General features: G+C 36.2%; 1 protein-coding gene across 1 annotated transcript; it reads right to left on the bottom strand.

Moving 5' to 3' along the window:
- Positions 1–8078: 8078 nt before the first annotated feature.
- On the bottom strand, positions 8079–10529 carry CXCL8 (C-X-C motif chemokine ligand 8). The gene is made up of 4 exons (XM_057728051.1): positions 10403–10529; positions 9280–9415; positions 8909–8992; positions 8079–8470 (listed from the first exon to the last, which is right to left on the bottom strand). The coding sequence occupies exons 1-4, from the start codon at positions 10464–10466 to the stop codon at positions 8449–8451; spliced, it is 306 nt and encodes a 101-aa protein (XP_057584034.1). The 5' UTR covers positions 10467–10529; the 3' UTR covers positions 8079–8448.
- Positions 10530–22241: the final 11712 nt, after the last annotated feature.

Genomic DNA, 22241 nt, shown 5'->3' with positions numbered 1-22241 from the left:
CAATAAAAAATATAATTAAAAAAATAGAAAATCAACCTTAAGCTATTTGATAAAGATAAAAAAAGTAGAAATTCAATCTCAGTTATTACATCTAGAGAACAAGTAGGGGAACGTAGTTAGGAGGAAAAAGAAAGGACCAGAAGCTGTGGTTGCCAACACAGATGACAAGGCAAAAGAATATGTCGTTCAAGAAAGGTGGTTTGTTGGTTTGGTGCTTATATTTTTATGCACCCTTCCAGTACTAGCTTAAGAACTTGGGAAAACTGAAGCTCAGGCTCAAGTCATCCTTTAAGCCACTTATCGGTAGCTGGGGAAAATTGAGTTTAAAGAGGCAGTAATTAACACTTTATTCTCTTAATTTCTTTCAGTTGTCTCTATTTTGTTGCATTTCTTTTTAATTGGGCATAGTATAGAACTAAAGAATAATTTGACTTTTAAACCATATTTATTGAACAGCATTTTATTTGTATATCCCAACTTTCTCCACCATTCCAGATGCAAAAAATAACACCAAAAACGTTGTGTTCAACTTATGTGATCCAATGTTGATTATCCAATCCTAACCTAAGGCAAGTAGGCTTGAGTGGAACCATGGAATTAATTAAAGAAGGAATACGTGTAGTGCTGGAATTTGCTATCAGACAAAAAAAAATTGCTTTGAGGGATTAGTTCTTACCAGTGAATGCTGTGGTCCATGTTGGCAGCCTAAAGAGTTTGACTTGGCAAGTTCTGTGTTTTAAGATAATGTTAATCACTATGACCCCAGACAGACCATGTATTCTCCAGTTTGCCACAATTCCTATGACCTCCTGCTGATGGTACTGAGCTGTTACATGTATTTTTCTAACCTATTTGGTCACCAAATATGACTATCATTATTGTGGTAGATCCTTGACATAGTATGAGGATATGGCTAGAGATTTGGCAAGTTCTCAAAGCCCAGCATACTTCAGTAGCAGACCTCAAGGAAGGGAACACAAAACCGTACAGATGTGGTTCATGGTCAGTTTAGCGCCATCGTTGCCTAAGGGACATGCTCCCCACACACCAGATTCGAAGCCCCTGTACCAGATTCATTGTTACTGGCAGAAAACGACAAATAATGCTGTAGGGTTTGTATGTATTTATTTTTGGTTCCCATCTCCCCACTTATTTTTTTATAGAAATTTTTAAAGAACAGTTTTAGATTTAGAGAAAAATTGAGAATATGTTACAGAGAGTTCTCATTTCCCATATATCCCACACCCAGTTTCCACTATTATTAACATCTTATATTAGTAGGGTACATTTGTTTCAATTGATGAACCAATATTGATACATTATTGTTATGAACTGAATGTGACTCCCCAATGTTGAAATCCTAGCCCCCAATGAAACGTTATTAAGATGTGGCGCCTTTGGGAGAAAATTAGGTATGAGAGTAGAACCCTCTTGAATGGGATTATTGCCCTCAGGAAGAGAGATGTGAGCTTGCTCAGGCTCTCTGCTTCCTGCCATGTGAGAATACAATCAAAAGTTGGCAGACTGCAAACAGACAGAGGATCCTCACTAGAACTCCATCATGCTGGCACAGATTTCCAGCCTCTAGAACTGTGAGAAATAAATGTCTTTTTTTTTTTTTTTTATAAACTACCAAGTACATGGTACTTTTTAATAGCAGCCTGAACTAAAACAATTAATATTAACCAAAGTCCACACTGTATTGCTATTTTCATAAATTTTACTGAATGTCCTTTTTATGTTCTAGGATCAATCCAGGATACATTACATTTCGTTGTCATGTCTCCTTAGACTCCCCTCAGATGTAACAGTTTCTCAGAATTTTCTTAAGATGAGCTTGGCAGTTTTGAGGAGCACTAGGCAAGTATTTTGTAGAATGCCTCTCTATTGTGATTTGTCTGTTTTTCTCATAATTAGACAGGGATCAGGGGATTTTAGGAGAAAGACCACAGAGGTAAAGTGCCATTTTCATTATAGCATTGCATTCTGTCAACACCATTTATCACTGTTGCTGTTGACTTTGACTGATGTAGTGTGTTTCAGGTTTCTCTACTGTGAAGTTACTCTTCTTCCTCCCCCTTCCATACTGTATTTTTCGGAACCAGGTTACCATATGCTGCTCACACTTTAGGGGGGCATAGTTATTCATCAGCTCCTTGGGGAAGAGGTATCTATGAAAATAACTTGGAATTCTGCATGAGAGGTTTGTCTCTTCTCCATTTGTTTATTGACTCAGTTATTTATATCAGTATGGATTTAAGAGTATTTGCTTTTTATATGGGGTGGTATATATTAATACTACTTTATTTTGTTCTCAATTTGTTCCACTTTGGGCCATTTTTCCAGGTTTCAGTTGGCTCCTGTTCCTCTTTGACATACTCTCACCAATTTTTTTTTTTTTTTTTGGAGAAAGGCACTTCCTTACTCTCTGATGCTGGGAAGATGCTCAAGATTCATCTTGTATGTTTCCTTACCCAGTCCTATGAGCAGATATTCCTCCAAGGAGCCCTGGTTCATTTTTTTAGAAAATGGTTTTAGGAACCAAGAAGTCAGTGCTAGGTGTGCTTGCTGCTGCTAGTGTCATTGCCTCTAGGTCCTTCCTGACAAAGGAAGGAAATCTGTGTTTACTAACCTATTTATATACACATATCCATAAATACTTCTACTGTGTCCATCTGTATCTCTATTAAGCTAAAAATGAATTCACACTGATTTCTCCATCTCTAATTCATTCAGACATGGATGATTTTAGCCTCCTCCTTTTGCTTATCTGAAAATTTCCACCGTAACAGTGAAGAACCTGGCTCTCATTAGCAGCCATCCATTTGTTTACATGTTCAAGGAAATTGTTGAGTTACAGATGTAACAGTATCAAAATTGTCAGCCCATACCCCTTCCTGCCATAGAGTTTTCAGAAGTCAAAATTTTAAAAGCTAAATCTATAAAAGCTAATGTACTGTTATGCATAAAGCAAGTATAAAAATAGCATTTACTCTATTCTTATTCTTATCCACACAGAGCATATCATATTTTAAAATCAGAGTTTATGTACCTTTGTTCACTATAAAATCTGGTCAAATTTTTAAATAATTGGAGAAGATATAGATTGGAAAACACACAGCTTATTTAAAATCTATGTAACATTACATGTGAAAGATGTTCAAGTTCCAAAAAGTAGGTGATATTAACTTTTATCTCTATTTTGAGAAAAAGAAAATAAAACTGAGAATTTTAGTAAACCGGGAGAATGAAAATATTCCCTCAGAAAAAATGTAGTGCTAGACAAGGAACTTATAAGGAGAAGTTAGAGTCTTTTTCATATTAGTACAGGGGTCTGACTCAAGCTTTACAGGAGGATCTTGTAAATATGAGATTTGTTTTAGCATCCAGATATATAATTGTGAATGGAATCAATAATAACAAAATTTCACTTAAGAAAATTTTGGAATTAACTGTTGGTGGAGGGGTGATTCACATGCCATGATGAGGCTGCTGAAGACCTCTGAGACCTGAGGAGAAACAAGTTGTCACTTTAATAAAACATGTCTCTACATGGGATTCCTGTAAAGGGGCATGGTGAATACCCATGGAAGCATAAAGAAGTAAATCTAGGCAGAGGTATCTACATTTAGAATGTGTTCCCATAAACATTTTATTCAGGGGAACACTGAAAATATAAATGTGAAGGCATTTTGAAAAGCATGGGATGAATGGCAGAAGTGGAAACAATCACATCAGAACATGATTAAAACATGAGCTAAACCGTGCCCATGAAATAGAATCGCTAGATACATTAAAAACTTATCTTCAGCCCAGCACCATGATCTTTTACAAAGCTATTAGAATGTTCCTCTAGATAAAGTCAGAAGCAGATTTTGGCTGGAAATAGCTACAAATGGTTCCCCATCTTAATTCTCCAACATGCTATGATTTTAAGTCCATTTATCATTTTGCCAAATAATGTTTAAAAGTCTTGTAACAATAATATTTATCCAACTTGATTTTTATGTATGGGAATGTGAAGAGCACAGAAAGCCCTCTTTCTCTACTCATTAAGAGTTGGGTTCTTTGACCCTCAAGTAATCTTTTGGAGAATTTCTGATTGCCCCATCTGTAAATCTTGTGGGAAGTAATAAGCCTGCTATTTGCTTGTTACAGGAAAAAATTCCCTATTTATTGTCTGTGATCTTTGCAAACTCAGCAGATGGTTACCAAACTTGAAGCTGCCCACCATCTTTTTAAGCGGGTAATGGGGAAATCGTTATCTAAGCTTTCTTTTGTTACTGCAGGGTTAATTCAATCTTAAGCAACTTTTTTTTTAGCTGTAGGGTAATGGGGAAATGGTTATCTATGCTTTCTTTTGTTATTGCAGGGTTAATACAATCTTAAGTAACTTTTTTTTAGCTATATTACTACCACAAGCAAAAATCAAAATAGTTTTTTATCCTTTCTTCTGAAGTTTTCAAACATAGCCTGGATAGCAAAATAGATCTATTACAGTAAAAATAATTACCTATTGATACTTATTTACTAAAATCTTGAGAACAAAAGATTTTGCTTAGGTAACTTCAACCTTTGAATCTATTTTCTGATGCTTATCTAGCAAAAAAAAAAGGGCAATTATGAAAATTACTTGATTTGTTTGTCGTATGTACAATGTGTGTGTTATAATATTTTACACAATTCAACTTTAAGTAAGCATTTTATTATCTCTCCATACTTTTTATTGTGTATATCTGTATATTTACATTTGTGTTTCTATTTGGAAAAATTTGATGTGTATTTTATAATCCACACAAAGGGATTAAATGTATAGGGTAACAGATTGCATGCTCAACTTTGTGTCTAAGTCTGTGTCTATACAAGAAACACATGTCTACATACATACTTTACTAACATCATTGAAGCAAAATAAAACAAAATTTTCAATTCCGCAAGTTTATAGGCTTTTCCTTCTCTCTCACTCTTGTTCTCATATCCTCTCCTCTCTTTTTCATTTTTCCTTTTTGGCTTATTTACATGATGCTTAATCTTCAATATGATCCACTTAATTGCCTTTTTGATGGAATATTTTGTTGTCTTATAGACAGTGATAATATAGATGAGAGAGTGAGGAAAATCATTTGGCATATTTTAAAACTGATAAAAATGGAATTAAGAGGTAGATTTTTAAAAATATTTGTTATGAAGATTAACCAAATTGGTGCGGATGTCTTTATTTTGCCTTCAGGGTTGGACACTGGTCTTATTAAGGATGTGTACTTATCACATTAAGAGGTTTTGTATAAGACTGGGAGTTTTTTGATGATTCAACCCGCAAATGATGCTAAAAAGCCCCCAAGATCAGATTTTTGGGTTGCTTTGTGTGGCTTCCTATTTCTTTTTGGAAAGAGACCCAGGAAAAAGAATAGCTTATAATGCTCACCATTTAAAATGAAGGGAATCTGAATCCTGGTTTTTTTTTTTTTTTTTTCAATTTTTTAATTCCAAATCTAAGCCCTTTAGAGCTTTCCATAGTCCATTTAGCATAGCTTTATCTGTTAGTACTTGTTCTTTTCTAAGCCAAACTCCTGTCATACTGAAATTCTTTCACTTCTCAAATCACACAAATTACTTCTCCCTTGCCTTCTAGACCACTTTTCCCCATGCTTCCTTCTTCCCTTTATGTGGCTAACTCCTACTCATCCTTCAGACTCTAGTTTAGATTTTCTCAGGGAAGCTTAGGCTACTTAAGTTAGATAACTCCTTGCTATCTGCTTCTGAAGAACCCTGTATCTCTCCCATCATCATTTTATTAAAATCATTTGTTTATTACCTTTTTTATTCACTGTGTATGAGATCCACAAGATGACTACAAAGGTGGGTAGGACAAGGGAACCTGAATTTGAAGAGGAGACTATGGAAATGAAATTTAGGCAGACCTCTGAGGAAGAGGAGGCCCTACAGCAGGGCCAGAGAAGATCTATTGGCAGGGAGAAATTAACTCTAAAGGGAAACAATGTTTCTAAGAACAGAAACTACTGGAGTTGAATTTTCAGTTGGTTCCTGTGTGTGCATCTTTTATTAACTCTATTATGCTGCACACCTTTGCATTAACGTGCATTGGGAATTAGGAGAGAATGGGCTTTGCCCCACACCACTGATCATGTTGACTCAGAAAGGAAATGGGAGTTGCAGGTATCCAGGGTGATTGTAAGGAGCTAAATGACATGAGAAAAGTAGATTGCAGTGTGAACTAACAAATGAGAAAGTAAGAGAGGACTCTTTTCCTCACCCCAAATTGTGGAGCTTTAAAAAAGGGGGGGGGGGAGGCTTATAAAACAGCAATAGTAAATGAGCTGGGAGGTGAATAAATGTTAATCAAAGACCTAAGATCCTTGTCTTTTTTTTTTGGCACATGGGCTTAGTTGCTCGGTGCCATGTGGGATCTTCCTGGAGCAGGGATTGAACCTCTGTCCCCTGCATTGGCAGGCAGATTCCTAACCACTGCACCACCTAGGGAGCCCTTGTTGTTTCACTAGAAATGTAAAGTTAAGAACTCATAAATTGGATTTCTTAAAACTGTGGATTGTTACTTTTTATTATTTCTGGGAAGTTTTCAACCATTCACTTTTAAATGTTGACCCTTTCCTCTCTCATCTGCTTGTAAAAAAATCCAGTTGGACACCAATAAGACTTTATCCCTGACTCCTCTATGTCTTTGTTTCTATTTTTCTTTCCAATTTACTACTTCTTTATCTCTCTGATTTAAATTCCAGATAAAGTTCTTTGGGTTTATTTTCTAATCTCCAATTTCCTTTTCAGCTGTGTCTAATCTGTTATAAAACTCATTCACTGAGTTTTTGTTAGAATGTGTTTTTACTTTTAAGAGTTTTGATTTGTTTTCAGACATGCTCAGACTTTAAGCATATTTAAAACTTTTTTGCCTCAGATGTACAGTTTTCCTCAATTAGCTGAGAAGTACCTTATAATGTGTACCCTCTTGCCTCTTTCACTGAGTGCCCAGCTGTGTTCAGCTGTACAGACACCTAGGCTACCTGTTGAAAATCTGAAGTCACCCATATTAGCAAAATGATATACAGTGGGGAGTTGAGAAAATTTCCATCATTCTATGGAACAGACTACTGATTGTAACCTATCTCTGGAAAGGAGTTATATTTTTCTGCAAATAAAGGTTGGTAAGTTTCCACTTAATATATAAAATACTAAGGGGAAGAATTTATGTTTTCTGAATCAAAATATGATTTTTAATATAAATGAATAAAAAAATAAATCTTAAACCTACCAAAGAAAAACAGACAAACCCCTGATGACATTGACAATGAATTTTATTTCAAATGTTTTATAGTTACATTCATATTTTCATACTCTCAAAAATAGCAGAAAGAGGCTCTTTGGGAACACATAAAAGCATCTTAAAGTAAAAAATAAAGTTTATGTTAAAATACACAATAATTTAAATAAAATTATGAGAATCTAACTTCAGAATAAATAAGAAATAGCAAGAAATTATTTTATTCATATTGCCTGGTGCATTTTTGCTGTTTTGAGAAAGTCATAACTCAGGATTCAGGTAATTCATCTCAGTACTGCACAATAAGGCTTGCAGTGATGAGACCAGACCAGGCATATCAAAAGCAGAATTGCCAGGCAATTAAAATTTCAGATAAATAATGAGGTACTTATGTTAAAAATTATTCATTGTTTCTTTGAAAGAAAAATTAACTAGATGTCCTTTTTGGTTTTTTCTTTCAGTTTGCAAAATCTGAGAGCTATGATCATAATATAACAACCTTGATCAAAATAGTTCTGTAATACAAAATCACTTAATATATAAAATAAATTCACTACCATCATTATACTCTTACTAACAATGCTTTTTTCCCAGTTCTCCAAGTTCACGCACAAACAGTACTATATTTGAGGCTCAAATAAATATATAAATAATAAATAAGTTAATAAGTTACACTTGAAAATAACTTATATAACTGAATAAAAGTTAAAGTGCTTCCACATGACCTCACATCTCTGTGAGGCAAAATGGTGGCTGATACTTTTTCTCCAGTTTGGGAATAAAGAAGAAACTGAGGCACAGTTGAACAGAGACTCATGAATCCTAGCCAGCAGACTAGGGTTGCAAGATTTAACAAAAAACAAAAACAAAAAACAGGATTTACAGCTAAATTTGAATTTACGGTATACAATGAATAATTTCTCAAATATAAGTGTGTCCTACATGGAACAATGTACATGGGACATTGAAAAAATATTCATTGTTTTACTTAATATTCAAATATAACTGGGCATCCTGTGTTTTATCTGGCAACCCTACACCAGATCCACACAGTACATGAGGCATTGAAGTAGATTTGCTTGAAGTTTCATGGGCATTTTTACCAGGGAATTCTTGGAAGCAATGGAAAATGGGGTTCTGGTTATTTTCTTTTTTCATGCGCCTTGCTGCTCAGCTCTGAAAATAAATAAAATAAAATAAAAAGTTTAAAAATTACTAATGTTCTAATAAGGAGGAGTGTATGGTTCTTGAAAATACATTTATTATAGAAATTAAGGTAGTCTTAGATATTCGTGTGTTAGAAATACTCTATATTTTCAATTATAAATAGAGAGATCAGATAAGTTATATAAACCAGCACACTTCTGCGATTGAGAGGGAGTCATACTAATGACACAGGGCACAGGCATATATCCACACTGCCCTGGACAAACTGAGATGTGTGACCTCCCAATCATGAGTACAGCAAACTCACTAGTGATGCTATTTTTTTTTTAATCAAAAAGGCAGATACTTAAAAGAAAATTTGCAGCAGCAGCAGGAAATTTATAGGTTGACTCTTGGACTGTATGTCACAGGATAAATAAAGAATCTAAATTTTTTTTAAAAACTTACCTCTTCAAAAATATCTCCACAACCTTCTGCACCCACTTTTCCTTGGGGTCTAGGCAGACCTCTTTTCCATTGACAAGCTTAACACTGAAATGAGAGAGATATGATTAAAATCAAATGTAATGGGTTTCCAGCATTCCTTTGCCATTCAAGTCTTGGTTCCTTAAGTACAGGCATAAAATCTAAGTCCAAACTAATTTTTAGCTGTGAGTCATGGAGGGTACCATACTTAAATGCCATGGAGACAAAGAATCTTTCCTTTCTGTTTTGCTCACGGTGTAATCCTAGTACCTAGAACTTTGTTGAATTCTTCCACCTTCCTCAATTCTAGGTTTACTAAAGTAAAATATCTAATCACTTTTGAAATTACTTACATGATTTCTGAATGTTCGCAGTGTGGTCCACTCTCAATCACTCTCAATTCTTTGATAAATTTGGGGTGGAAAGGTGTGGAGTGTGTCTTTATGCATTGGCATCGAAGTTCTGAACTCATTCTTGCCAGAACTGCAGCTGTGAAAAAAAAGAAAAAAAAAAAAAAAAAAAACAGCAGTTAAGGATTTATTTCAACAACAGGCACAGCTCGACTAACTTAGCGCTTGTTAATTCCAGTGTGATCATTTGGTGACTATGTGTTTGGTAAACATCACATCTTTAGCAAACGTATTCCTGAAATCGATGGCTGGATATTCTCCTAGCCCCTGACCTCAGTTTTTGTCTTTATGTTAAAAGCAGTCGTTCCTGACAACATTGAATGACATAAAGACTTGGAGTTGTCTTTGGGCAATGTTGACATCCTCATGGTACTTTTTCTGCTACTTTACATTGCATAATCCTCTGTGATACCGCAATGCTATTTATGGTAGGCAAACTAAAATCCACCAACAGGGAAATTGCCTTCAGGAAGAATTAATAGAATTATATGCGAGCTGCACAGAGATTGTCTTATATATTAGCAAATCCTTCATGTTTAAGAGTATATATATATACCATATAAAGTGTTTATGGTATATATTTATATATATATATGCACATACCACAAACATTCTAAACTGTATTCATTTCATAAGAGGGATCCCAATAAGGTTTATAATCTGTCTTTAAGCCAAAGAGCAAATGATAGTTGTCTGAAGCTCATCAATTAAATAGTACATGGAGTCAAATTAACTGAGCTACTTTACTCAATATTAATAGATAATATGGGTAAAGTAGACTCTAAGTGATAGATTTATGTTAAATATATGTATACTACAGAGTACGAATGATAGTAACAGAATGTCTATATAAATCAACCTTTATAATTTCTAAATAATTTTCAATTATATTATATTGATACAACCTAAAAAATTAAAACTTCAATTTAACATTAAATGACTACATGATGGTTTTCTCTTGCTGAATAAAAAAGATGTTTGTTACCAAGGCGTTCAGGATAACCTTGCTGTCTGAAGATCACATTTAGACACAGGAAACTTCTGTAGATCAGAAGGATGTGCTTACCTTCAGACAGAGCTGCAGAAAGCAGGAAAGCTGCCAAGAGAGCAACAGCCAGCTTGGAAGTCATGTTTACACGAGGTGCTTTCTTTCTGGTTTCTTCCTGGCTCTTGTCCTAGAAGGTTGTGAGCTCTGCTGTCCCAGAGGACCTGTGTCTGATGGGGCACTCCGTGGCTTTTTATATTATCGTACGAGCAGGGAACAAGTGCACCCTCATGCTTACATCATGTCAGAGGAAATTCCACAATATGCAACCATCTGCCCGCCCTTTGAGAGCAGACCTGAGTCATCTGACTCCTTTAGTGATTTGTTTCTAATCAAATTTTCAGCGTGATTGAAGTTTTATTTGATGTTTCAAATGATTTTATTGATTTTGTTTAAAAATGTTTCTTTTAAAATGTTTCAAAATATTTTTTTAAATATTCAAGCTTCTCGGTTTGATACATTATTGTCAGTGATAGTTCTTTTTATTTTTATAAATAACTTTATCATGGTTCTATCTGACAGCTGTTGGAGTAAGGTCATTTGTGATTGTTCTTTTATGGCATAATCATTTCTTGAGGTAAATTACATGTGCTATAGTGATAGAGAAGGTAATCTAGTCAACCACTTTTATTGCGGACATAATTTATGAGAAGTCCACTTCTAAGCGTTTTGGAAAGTTTCCAGGAAGCATTTCTGCTCTCACAGAGCACGTTACAACTTTTCAAAAGATTTGGCTTTTTAATGTATGTTTGATAGAGTGAAAGAGTATATCTTTCAGTTCAGTTTCATAAATATTTATCAAGCAACTTCTGAGTAATCTAGAAGATGGGTAAGACAGGAATCTAGAGATGGATAAGATGAAGTACTTGTTTCTAAAGAGTTCAGTCTATCAGAAAAAGAAAGCAATATAAGGACCAGATTATATTACAGAACAGACAAGTAGTACCAAGATGTTTATTCCAACAAGGGCACAAGGGTAGAATCTTCCATAAGCATTTTGAGCAGAGTATTGAAGTACAGAGGACTCTAATGGAGGAGGATGAAGGGAAACAGCACTTTCTAGATAGGGACGCTGTTCAAAGACACTCCAGTGATAAAATGAAGAATTGTTTATGTTCCAGGATGTGGTTCACTGGGCTTACTTGGCTGGGATGGGATGAGGTGGTACGTAGTGGAAAGCTAAGCAGTGTATGCTTAGTGGAAAGAGTATCTGGGCTTAAACCCTGGTTCAGCCACCTAATTTTTGTGTGGCTTTTAAGTTTTCTGAATTCCAGTTTCTATACCTATAAAATGGGTTTAATAACATCCACCTAGCTCATCAAGTTAATATATGTAAGCTTCCTGGCTTAACTTTTACCTGGTGAATTCCCATCTACCCCAAGAGCCATGGCTTGTGTGTCTCATTTTCATTGGATGATTGACTTCCAAACTGCAAAGATATTCCACCAAAAATTATTTCCTAAAAATCTTATTTGCCTTGGAGGATTCTTGAGAAAAGATTGGTTTCTAAAATACCAAGTTGAGCCAGATTTCAGCATGTAATGCAATAATGTAATAAAACAGAAACAATATCAATATGTTATGATTTGCTAGAATTTAAAGCTCCAGATCAAAATCTGATTGTGTTAGAGTTCAAGTTACCATTTCAGATTGAAAATCTGGCCTACAGAGTCTTAAAATCTGTGGAATTCCAGAATTCTTGAGTAAATAACTAGTTTAAATACTGATATAGGATTTAAATTAAATTCTTTGACAAAAAAAGTATTGAAAATTAAACCAAAAGTAATGATGTTTCAGAATGTGAACATTGTGGTTTGGGGAGAAAACTAACTTTGTTGAAAGATCTGTGTAGCAACCCCAACTAACTTCTTAAATATTACCTCATTTTACTTGATAGCAGGGACTGTGTTGTGTGTGTTTTTTAATTCTCACAACAGCGGGATAAGTAATAATGTCCTCATTTTGCAGATGAGGAAACTAAATAATGTCTCCAAGTTCATATATCTAAGTAGTGGTGGTGCTGATAGTTTTAGTCCTGGTCTAAAAGCACATTTTCAAAGGACAGTTAAAAGGACTTCAAGACACTGGGACACAAAACCACCTTTGTATGACTCAGTGAAGTTTCTTCGTGTCTCATGGGTCCTCAGAGATTAGTCTGGACTTCCTTGGAAAGGGAACGCTAAGGAAGGGAGCTTTCGGTAGTAAAAGTCTGCCCACCTCTGGGCAAGTACAAAATTTATAAAGAATGCAGCTCAATGCAACATCTTCCTTCTTTCCCAGGAAACTTGATAGAGCGGTGAACTTATCCACACAAGTGTGTGTGAAGGGGTAATGCCTTTCCGAAGAGGTTATTAGGTTTCTGAACAACCATGTTTCTTTCTTATTCTTCCTCTAACCAGCAGAAGACTGGAAGACAAAACAGAACCTTACATCAATTTCTGTAGTGAAGTAAATGTTTATTATATACATGTAGTTCTTACTGTTTTAAAATCTACTATTTTAGGAACTTGATTTTGTTCACTTACTTATTAATATATATTGATTATCTGCTAATGCCAGGTGTTACAGTAGGAGATGTGAATACTATGTAAATAAGATATAGTCTCTGACTTCAAGGAGTTTGCAGTCTAATGTATAACATGGACAATTAGTTACACAAGCAAGTACAATATAGTGGATGTGTATTATAATACAGATTAATTATACTACGCTCAGGGAGCAAACAAATGGGACCTCTGATGAATAGGGTTGTCTGAAGAAACAACTTTAAAACTGTGACTCGGTATTGATGATGAGTAGGCTTCAGACCAGTAGAGTAGGGAGAAGGGGTGGCTGCTTTGCTAGTGTGGGGAAAGCAAGTAAGAGGTAGTAAGATGTAAGAGAATATGGCCCAACTGAGTTCCTGAAATTGCTGAGCATTGCATGGAAAATATGTATGGAGTAAGGAGAGGACAAGTTAGGACCAGATATGAAACTAAGATCTGAATCTTAAAGAAAATTCTCAGTCTCTTTGCTTCAGTAATGCTAGTTTGTTCAGCAAAGACATATTCTCATAGGGAAAGACCCTGAAGTGATGAGTTCAGTGCATTGTCACTAGGACCCAATTATACTAGTGGTACCACTAAGACACTCAAGAGTTCTGAGGAATTGCAAACACTCCTCTACTTTTTCCTCAAGGTTGCCTTTGTATTATTGCAACTTACCTAAGCACCTCTTTTCCCTATCTATCCCTTCTCCTCACCTCTTCCCTTCCTCTTCTCTGCATCCTGACATCATCCTTAGAGGTTGAGCTAATGAGTTCCATTCAATCTACATGCTCACACTTTTCTTCATAATGGAGCATTCATTTATAAAGCAAAAGGATATCTTTGCAAATGTTGTTGATTTCTCAGTGTGTAACCTTGATGCGTTATGTCCTTAGACCCTGTTCACCAGAGGTAAGGATGGGCAAAGACCAAGCGACTAGAGGGAGCAGTATTTCTGGTCTTGTCCCACTTCTGTAAAGGTAACCCTATGAGTTATTGCATAGTAAGTAAAAGGGCTAAGTTGGGTTAAGTTAAAAAAAATGGCTAATTAACCTGTTTGAGAAATGCTGCTTCAAAATAGAGCAGAGTGGAGTCAAAAGTTTAAATGAAGAGCAAAGCTGCACATAAATACAAGTGATATTTTGTCACCCTCTAGGAATGAATGGGACTATTGACCATTAATCTGTTTATTTAAGTTCCAACCAGCACTTAACAAAGAGCACCCAGGGATCTTCACCATAGACATGGGACCAAGTCCATCATCCAGGAAAGAGAAGAGCCGAAAAAAAGAGCCAAGTCAAAGATAGGTATTTACTTTTTCCACCTTGACAAGAAACTCTTCTTCTTCCATCAAACTCCTCACAAGAAAACTGAATGTCTTTTTAGCGTGTTAATTTTTGTCCCACCACCACCTCTCCACCCCATTCCCACTTCAAATAGGTATTTCAGAATTAGGAATTTTTTTGTACGCCTAAACAAAGTTGTATTCACATAATAAAGCAAAATGTGGTGGGGAAAACATGGGCTTTGAAGTGAGATGAACTTGGGTTTGACTCTCTTACCCCTGCTGATTAACCAGGAGACGGAGAGCAAGTTGATTCTATGCTGGCGTTCCATCTGCTGCTGCTAAAATTTGAGGTGCCTTTCCCCAAACCAGTAGTAAAGTCTCAACTTTTTTCTCCCTTTGAGGAAATTAGCCTCAGCTCAACAATCCTCAAGGTTCAGAGAACCACAGACACATGCTAAACACATGTCACTGAATTTGACTTACAATGTTGTTAATACTAAGATCATAAGCATAAAATACCTGCCCCCTGAAATTTTAGTCAATAAGACTGAGTAGTTGAGTTAAAACATGTTCTTGCCTTTTACAGATAAAAAATGTTTATCTGTACTTTGTTAATATGATAATTTAATCTCCTCCAGTGCTATAGAACTTTTCAGTTCCATCTCCAAATTCAAATGTCTCCAGTTAACAATTTGTAAAAATACTATGAAAAGTTGGTCCATGCTGCTAAAAGTGTTACACCTTTTAAAGAAAAGACATTTTTCAAAGCCTTGACAAGTTAGAGAATGGAAACAGCTAAATGCTTTGGTTTTGAGCAATGTCAAGTTAGAGTAACTTAAATGTAAGGGTATGCATGGCTGTTGGACTAGGTCAAACCTGCCTTCAAGCCTGCTTCCACCACTTATTAGCCGAACAACCATGGGAAATTATTTTAACCTCATTGTCCCAGTTTCCTCATCTGTAAAATGAGAATAACCCTAATTCCACAGGATCACAGTGAGAGTTAAGTGAGGAAATATGTGAAAAATGTCAAGAGTCGTGCCTGGCACATATGAGGTACTCAATAAATGTCAGTTTTTTTCCCTCTAATCTGTCCCTTAAGTCACACTTAACTTTGCCTGGAATGGGAGAACTTTATTAAAAAAAAAAAAGTTTACCAATCAAACAGTAAAGATGTATTGACACAACAAATTTCTTAAAGCTTACAGCTAACTGCTTTTTTTTCTTCTAATTATAGAGCTTTCTCTTTTTTTATGCCTAAAAATCTAATTCACATTTAAGTGTTAAAAAATACACAGAGGATTGAGTATTGTTTTCAATTCTATCTCCCAAATCAATAAAGATTTTGAGATGGAGTTTGAAGGATGGGATTGGAGGAAGAGGCTGGTTCTGGAAACAGACATTTATTATGGACTTGGGAGATCTAAGATCAGCCTGTCTTTGGTATAAAAAAAAATTAAATGTAATTATTTTCTTGTAGTCACTTCTTTGTCTTATTTATGAAAAAAAAGTTTTATAGATTGTTTACTTCAGCCTTTATAATAAAATATATATCTTTGAAATAAATTGTTATTTGCCACTAGGACTTCTTTCATGTGAAGTAAAGATCATAGGAAATGAAATCACTTGGCAGAAAGGGAAGTTGCTGTATTAGAAATGACTGGACTTATGCGTGCATTTAATTATGCCTTGAGGTGACCAAGCCCCACACAAGCAGTTGAATCAAGGGACAGGAGATAAAAAAAATAAAAAAAGGTTTTAAAAATGTTGATTCGAGGTTGTATAATTTTATAAGTTTATTCTTCCTCTTTTCTTAAAAGTTTATTACTTTGATCTTTTGTTCTTATAGATGTGCTATTTTTAAAAGCTGAGTTGAGATGAAACTCTTAGCAATTTGAAGAAAGCTGAAAGTGGAAAAACAGATCTTATGTTGTAGTTTCTATATTTTGTTTCTCACAGTTCTCCTTTCTTAAAACTTTGTTTTGAAGTTTTTGTTTCAAAATATAAGCTTCACCTCAACTAGTTCTTTTCCCCACTTTGGCCTTAGGGATCATTGAAATATTTAAGACACAATTTGATTGGAATCCAAACTCCATGTCAGACTCTGTTAAAAAGAGCTCAACCCATCTGTGCCGTTGTTGATATAAGTCTTACTCACTTGACTGGAAATTCCACAAGGTCAGACACCATGTCTGCCTTATTTACACCGTGTGCCAGCTTCTAGCCCAATGTCCGCAGCAAACAGGTGCTCTACAAACATTTCTCAAATGCAAGTAAAAATTCCCCCGTTTCGCAGAAGTTTTCCCACCAAGCGCAATATCAACAAAAGGAAGTAAAAATGTTTATCTTTGTATATTTTTGTTAACCCTCGGGGACCATTGTTTAATTTACATGAACCCAGAAGGATCCATATGGAAACTACAGTTTTAGTTCATGCTCTCACTCAGTGGTAAAAATAGTAACAGTTCAGCCAGGCAGAAATTTCTTCCTTTGGTCAATTAACCATCCAATGCCTTGTAGGCTGCTCCTGGGCTGGGGTAAGAGGTGTAACACAGCAGGCAAGGGGAGGGGTGGAGAGCAATGTTCGGTGGCCATAAGTGACTAGCATTCACTGATGCAGGAAGCCTCTGCTGCTGCCTTCTTCCCATCGCCCATGTTTCACAGACCTTGCAGAGTCCAGAAGACCACACAGATAGTATTTCCAAAGGCCAGTGACTGAACTTGAATGGTGACCCACAGATTTAGTCTCATTAACCTTAAACGTGCTAAGACTAAACAGATCAGCTTCCCTTGTAGATATCACCGCAATGGTTCTTAACCTTTCTTATTTTAACCACTTAATCCTTTAAAAATATAAGGAAAGCTCTGTGCCCTCTCCTTACCCCTAAATCCACCTAAGCCTGAATATACAAAGTTGTGCAGTAAGTTTCAGGAATTCACTAAACTTCATTAGAAACTATTTAGGAGTAAAATCAGTAAAGGGTATATTAGAGGTAGAACACTTGAGAATAATGAGTGGATCCTGAGTTTACTGTCTCTAAGTCAAGTAAACTGAAAGAGAAATGATATTTTCTGCCCGCTGCTTGCTGTCCGCGCATAATACCTCCAGGACAGAGGCTTCAGGAAGAAATTCTTGACGTTCTCAAAAGAGAAGGTGGAGATGGATAAGGACAAGGATGAGAAGGTAGAAGAGAATCTACGTATTCAATGAGTTCAAGATATAAATGACCTTCAGTTTTCTTGTCGCCCACAGGAGGAAAGCCCAAATCCATCCACAAAGATGAAAAGTGAGTACTGCTTTCAACTGATGCAATCTCCTTAGCTAGTCTGCTGAAAGGCAGTGCCAGTGGTGTAAGGCGACTAAGATAGAGGGTGAAAGTTTATTCTTTTCACAATGCCCTTCAGCTTGCCAAATAGATATATAATTCAAGAAAAATCCATGTGATGTTTTCACATAAAAAGAAAACAAAATTAGAAAACAATTCAGATTGTGTATGGGTTTAGAGATGTGAGCCAGTCTTTCAGAATTTCCCAAACTTATGCAAATTAAGGATAGAAAACTTCTTTATCCATTTCTTCTTAATCTGGTGCCTTGTATTATCTGATTTCCAAATTGGAGACCCTTTTGTCTCTAGGCAGTTTATTTTCTCAGCTAATATAATTTGCTATTTGCCACATCTAGGGCATTCTTTTTCTTGATTATATCATGTTATCATCAAAATTAAATCCCTCCTCGTGGTCCCTAAACCAGGAAGAAGGAAATCACCACCCTCAGAATCTAGTGGAGTTTTGAAACAAAGGAAAAACTGTCCACTCCAAACCTGTTGGATGAACTTTCCATACACTTCCTTTTCCCTACCTGTGGGGGGTGAATCTGGAAAACACCACTGGCATTGTCTCCTACAAAGTTGAAGATAAAAGCAAAATGGGCAGAATGCGCAGCAGAGAGGAGAAATAGGTAAGAAGTGACACACCCAGCCAGAAAAGCAGGACCTTGAAAACACACACTAAGGACACTCATTGAGAAATGAAGCAGGTATTGGAGAGCCAAGGTTAACGGGGAGAATTAAAATGCTTTAATCTTTTCTGAGCTCAACTTACTTAGGCATTAGCGATGACTGCAGAGAGTCCTCTTTCAGGAATAATTGTGCTAACAGGACCTTATAACTTAGTACATTGTATGTTTTATTTTCTGTGGTAGGCACAATAACCCTATATTTTTGTATTATTTATTCTCTTTTAACAGATGAGGAAACAGACTCAAAGAGATTAAGCAATTTGCAGGTGGTCACCCAGCAAGTAGGAGAGAGAATTAGGATTTGAACCTAAACAACAAGTCCAGAGATTCTGTGCCACCTCAAGGAAGTTTCTCTCATGTGTCTGTAAATCTCTCAGACTTGGTTTTGAGCACATTTCCCTTCTTTCTCCCACCCTCTCCTGCCTGAGAGGATTTAGAAGGCTGGAACAGAGAAACTTAATTCAGCGAGGGGGACACCATAATCCAATAGAAGAACTAGTTCCTCCTCCTGTCAAAGCCTTGGTTTTCATTTGTAAAATCAAGGCGTTTGCCTATACAGTCCCTACTACCTGACGCTTTATTCTACAAAGCAGAGTATATGTGTAATAGGTGGAGAACTCTCCTTGGGAAACTTGACCACCAGTGCCAGGAGAGGACACTTGCCCAAACCTGAGATTCCACAAAACTTGAAGAGAATGTGCACTTGCCCTTAAATGTAGTTAACTAAAGAGTGTCACTTGCAAGGTTCTCATCAACTTTCAGAAGAGCTTTAAGTTTGATGGGTTGAATGAAGAGTCTAGAATTGGAGGTCACGGGGATGGTGGGTTTTACCATCAGATTCCTATTCCCCCACCTTCCAAGAATGAGAGGAAGTGCTTCCTGTGCTCCTGTCTCTTCTCACACCGTTTCCCCTTACTTGGTTTCCTCGTGACTCTTAGGTCAGTTGCAGCTGTTGACCCTTAATTGTGAAACAAGTAATGTGGTTGGAGTTGGAAACATTTTTTGAAAGAACTAAAGTCCATCTGATTTGTTGGAAAGCAAAAACGTCAGATTTAATGGCTATTACTTGAAAATATATGTAAAGAGACCTTATTTTCCCATTATTCATCCATTTAACAAATATGTACAGATTACCTTCTATATTTCAAACACTTATCTAGTTGCTTGGGATATGTTAGTGAATAATGTGAGTACAAATGGCTGCCCTTGGTTTTAGTTGTATAAATTTGATGGGGGAAAAGTAGGGCAGGGCAGCGGGGTCAGGGGGTCAGGTGGGTGAGGGGGTGAGCAGCTTACAGCACTGGGGAGTCCAGGGAAGCCTCCTTGAGAGGTTGAGATTGAGCTAAGAATTGAAGGATATAGGAGCTGGCTAAATGGCTATGTGGGAGAATATTGCAGGCAAAGGAACAGCTCGAGGTAACAGTTTGAGTTGGGAGCTTGGTTGTATACTTGAGGCATAGGAACGAGGTCAGCATGGCTGATGCAGGGAGAGGAAATAATGAAGAGGAAAGGAGGACAAAGAGTAAGGGGCTAGATCAGATAGACTTTGTAGGTCATTATAAAGACTTCAGCTTTTATTCTGCATGGAGAGCCATTGGAGGGTCTGAAGCAAGTTGGTGACATGATCTGACTCTCTAGCTGCTGGGTGGAGGTGGGGCAGGGTGTGGGGGGTGGGGAGGCAAGAGTTTGTAGGGAGAGCAAACGCAAATCAAGAAGCTAGTGAGGAAAGCCAGGAGGGAGATGATAATTGTTTATACCAGGCCAGAGTGGTAATAGCAGAGGTGGTAACTAGTGGTCAGATTCTGGATATTTTAAACACAACACAAAATCCTGAGAGATTGGGTATGAGACGTGAGAAAAAGAAGTCATTGATGATGTGAGGTATTGGAAGGATGGAGTCTCCATCAGCTTAGACACTGGAGACAGTTTCTAAACTACTGTTGTAGAATTGTTTAGGTATGGGGCAATTCTTGCTTAATAGAAGTCTTCCAACTGCATTCTGAGTGGAGCTCCTTAATTACATCCATCGTTGCATGAAGTGGTGGCTTTAACTGGTAGTGCAAAGAAGACTGAGGCAAGAAGGAGGTGGAAATGAGGGATAGATTAAAATTTATTGTGTTCCAATCACTGTACTAGGTTCTTTTTTTAAAAATAAAATTTGTATGTGTTTAAAGTGTACAATATGATGATTTGATATGCATATACATAGTGAAGTGATTACTACAGTCAAGCTAATTAACGTATCATTGCCTACCATTTTTTTGTGCGATGAGAACACTTGTAAGCTACCTGCTTAGCAAAGTTTCAATATTCCATTCAGTGTTATGAACTAGTCACCAAGCTATACATTAGATCTCCAGACTTATCCATCCTACACAACTGCAACTCTATAATTTTAACCAACATCTCCCCATTTTCCCCACCCTCCCACCCCTGGTAGCTACTGCTCTATTTTCTGCTTATATGTATTTGATTTATGAGATTCCACATATAAGTGAGATTATGCAGGGTTTTTTTTTCTTTCTATGTCTAGCTTATTTCAGTTAGCATGATATCCTCCATATCTATGCATGTTGTTGCAAATAGAAAAATCTTCTTTTCTAAGTCTGAATAATATTCATATATATACATAATTATATATATATATATAAAGCAACTTTTTTTCTTCCAGCTTTATTGAGATATAATTGACATACAACATTGTATAAGTTTAAGGTGTACAATGTGTTGATTTGATTCATTCATCCATTGATGAATGCTTGGGTTGTTTTCATATTTTGGCTATTATGAATAATGCTACAATGAATATGGGAATGCAGATATCTCTTCAATGCACTGATTTCACTTTTTTTAGATATATGTGCAGAAATGGGATTGTTGGATCATATGGTAAATTCTATTTTAGTTTTACAAGCAACTTCTATACTATTTTCCATAGTGGCTGCACCAATTTATATTCCCACCAGCAGTACACAAGAGTTCCCCTTTCTTCACATCCTGGCCAACACTTATTATCTTTTAGGGTTTTTTGTTTTGTTTTTTTTTTTTTTGCTTGCTTGGTTTTTGTTTTTTGGTTTCGTGTGTTTGTTTGGTTTTGGTTTTGTTTGTTCATTTGTTGGTAATAGCCATACCAACAGATGTGAGGTGATGTTTCATTGTGGTTTGCATTTCCCAGATGATTAGTGATACTGAACACCTTTCTATATACCTGTTGGTCATTTGTATGTCTTTTGGAAAAAAATGTCTGTTCAAGCCCTTTGCCTATTTTTTAAATCAAGTTGGGTTTTGGGGTTTTGTTGCTGCTGTTTTGCTACTGAGTTGTGTAAGTTTCTTATATTTTGGATACTAACCTCTTACCACCTATATGGTATGAAAATGTTTTCTCCCAATCTCTAGGTTGACTTTTCAGTTTGTTGATTGTTTCCTTTGCTGTGCAGAGGCATTTTTAGTTTGATGTACCTCCTCTTGTTTATTTTCCCTTTTGTTGTCTGTGCTTTTGGTGTCATATCCAAAAAAATCATTGCCAGGGACAATGTCCAGGATCATTTTTCCTATGCTTTCCTCTAGGAGTTTTATGGTTTTAGGTCTTACATTTTAATCTTTAATTCATTTTGAGTTGATTTCTGTATATGGTGTAAGATAAGATCCAGTTTTATTCTTTTGCATGTGGATATTCAGTTTTCCCAATACCATTTACTGAAAAGACAATTCTTTCCCCATTGTGTATTTTTGGTGCTTTTGTTGAATATTAGTTGACTTAGGTTTGTTTCTGGGCTCTCTAATCTGTTCTGTTGTTCTGTGTGTCTATTTTTATGCCAGTACCACATTGTTTTGATTACTATGGGTTTGTAATATAATTTGAAATTAGAAAGTGTGGTATCTCCAACTCAATTCTTCATTTTCAAGATTGCTTTGACTATTCAGGGTCTTTTGCAGTTCTACACAAATTTTAGATTTTTTCCCCATTTCTGTGAAAAATGCCATTGGAATTTTGATAGGGATTGAATTGAATCTGCATTTAGTTCTGAG

The sequence above is a fragment of the Hippopotamus amphibius genome, chromosome 3 (genome assembly GCF_030028045.1).
Source record: "Hippopotamus amphibius kiboko isolate mHipAmp2 chromosome 3, mHipAmp2.hap2, whole genome shotgun sequence".
In the NCBI taxonomy this organism is placed as follows: Eukaryota; Metazoa; Chordata; class Mammalia; order Artiodactyla; family Hippopotamidae; genus Hippopotamus; species Hippopotamus amphibius.
The sequence above is the reverse complement of the archived record's forward strand: the minus strand, read 5'-3'. Positions and strand labels throughout refer to the sequence as shown.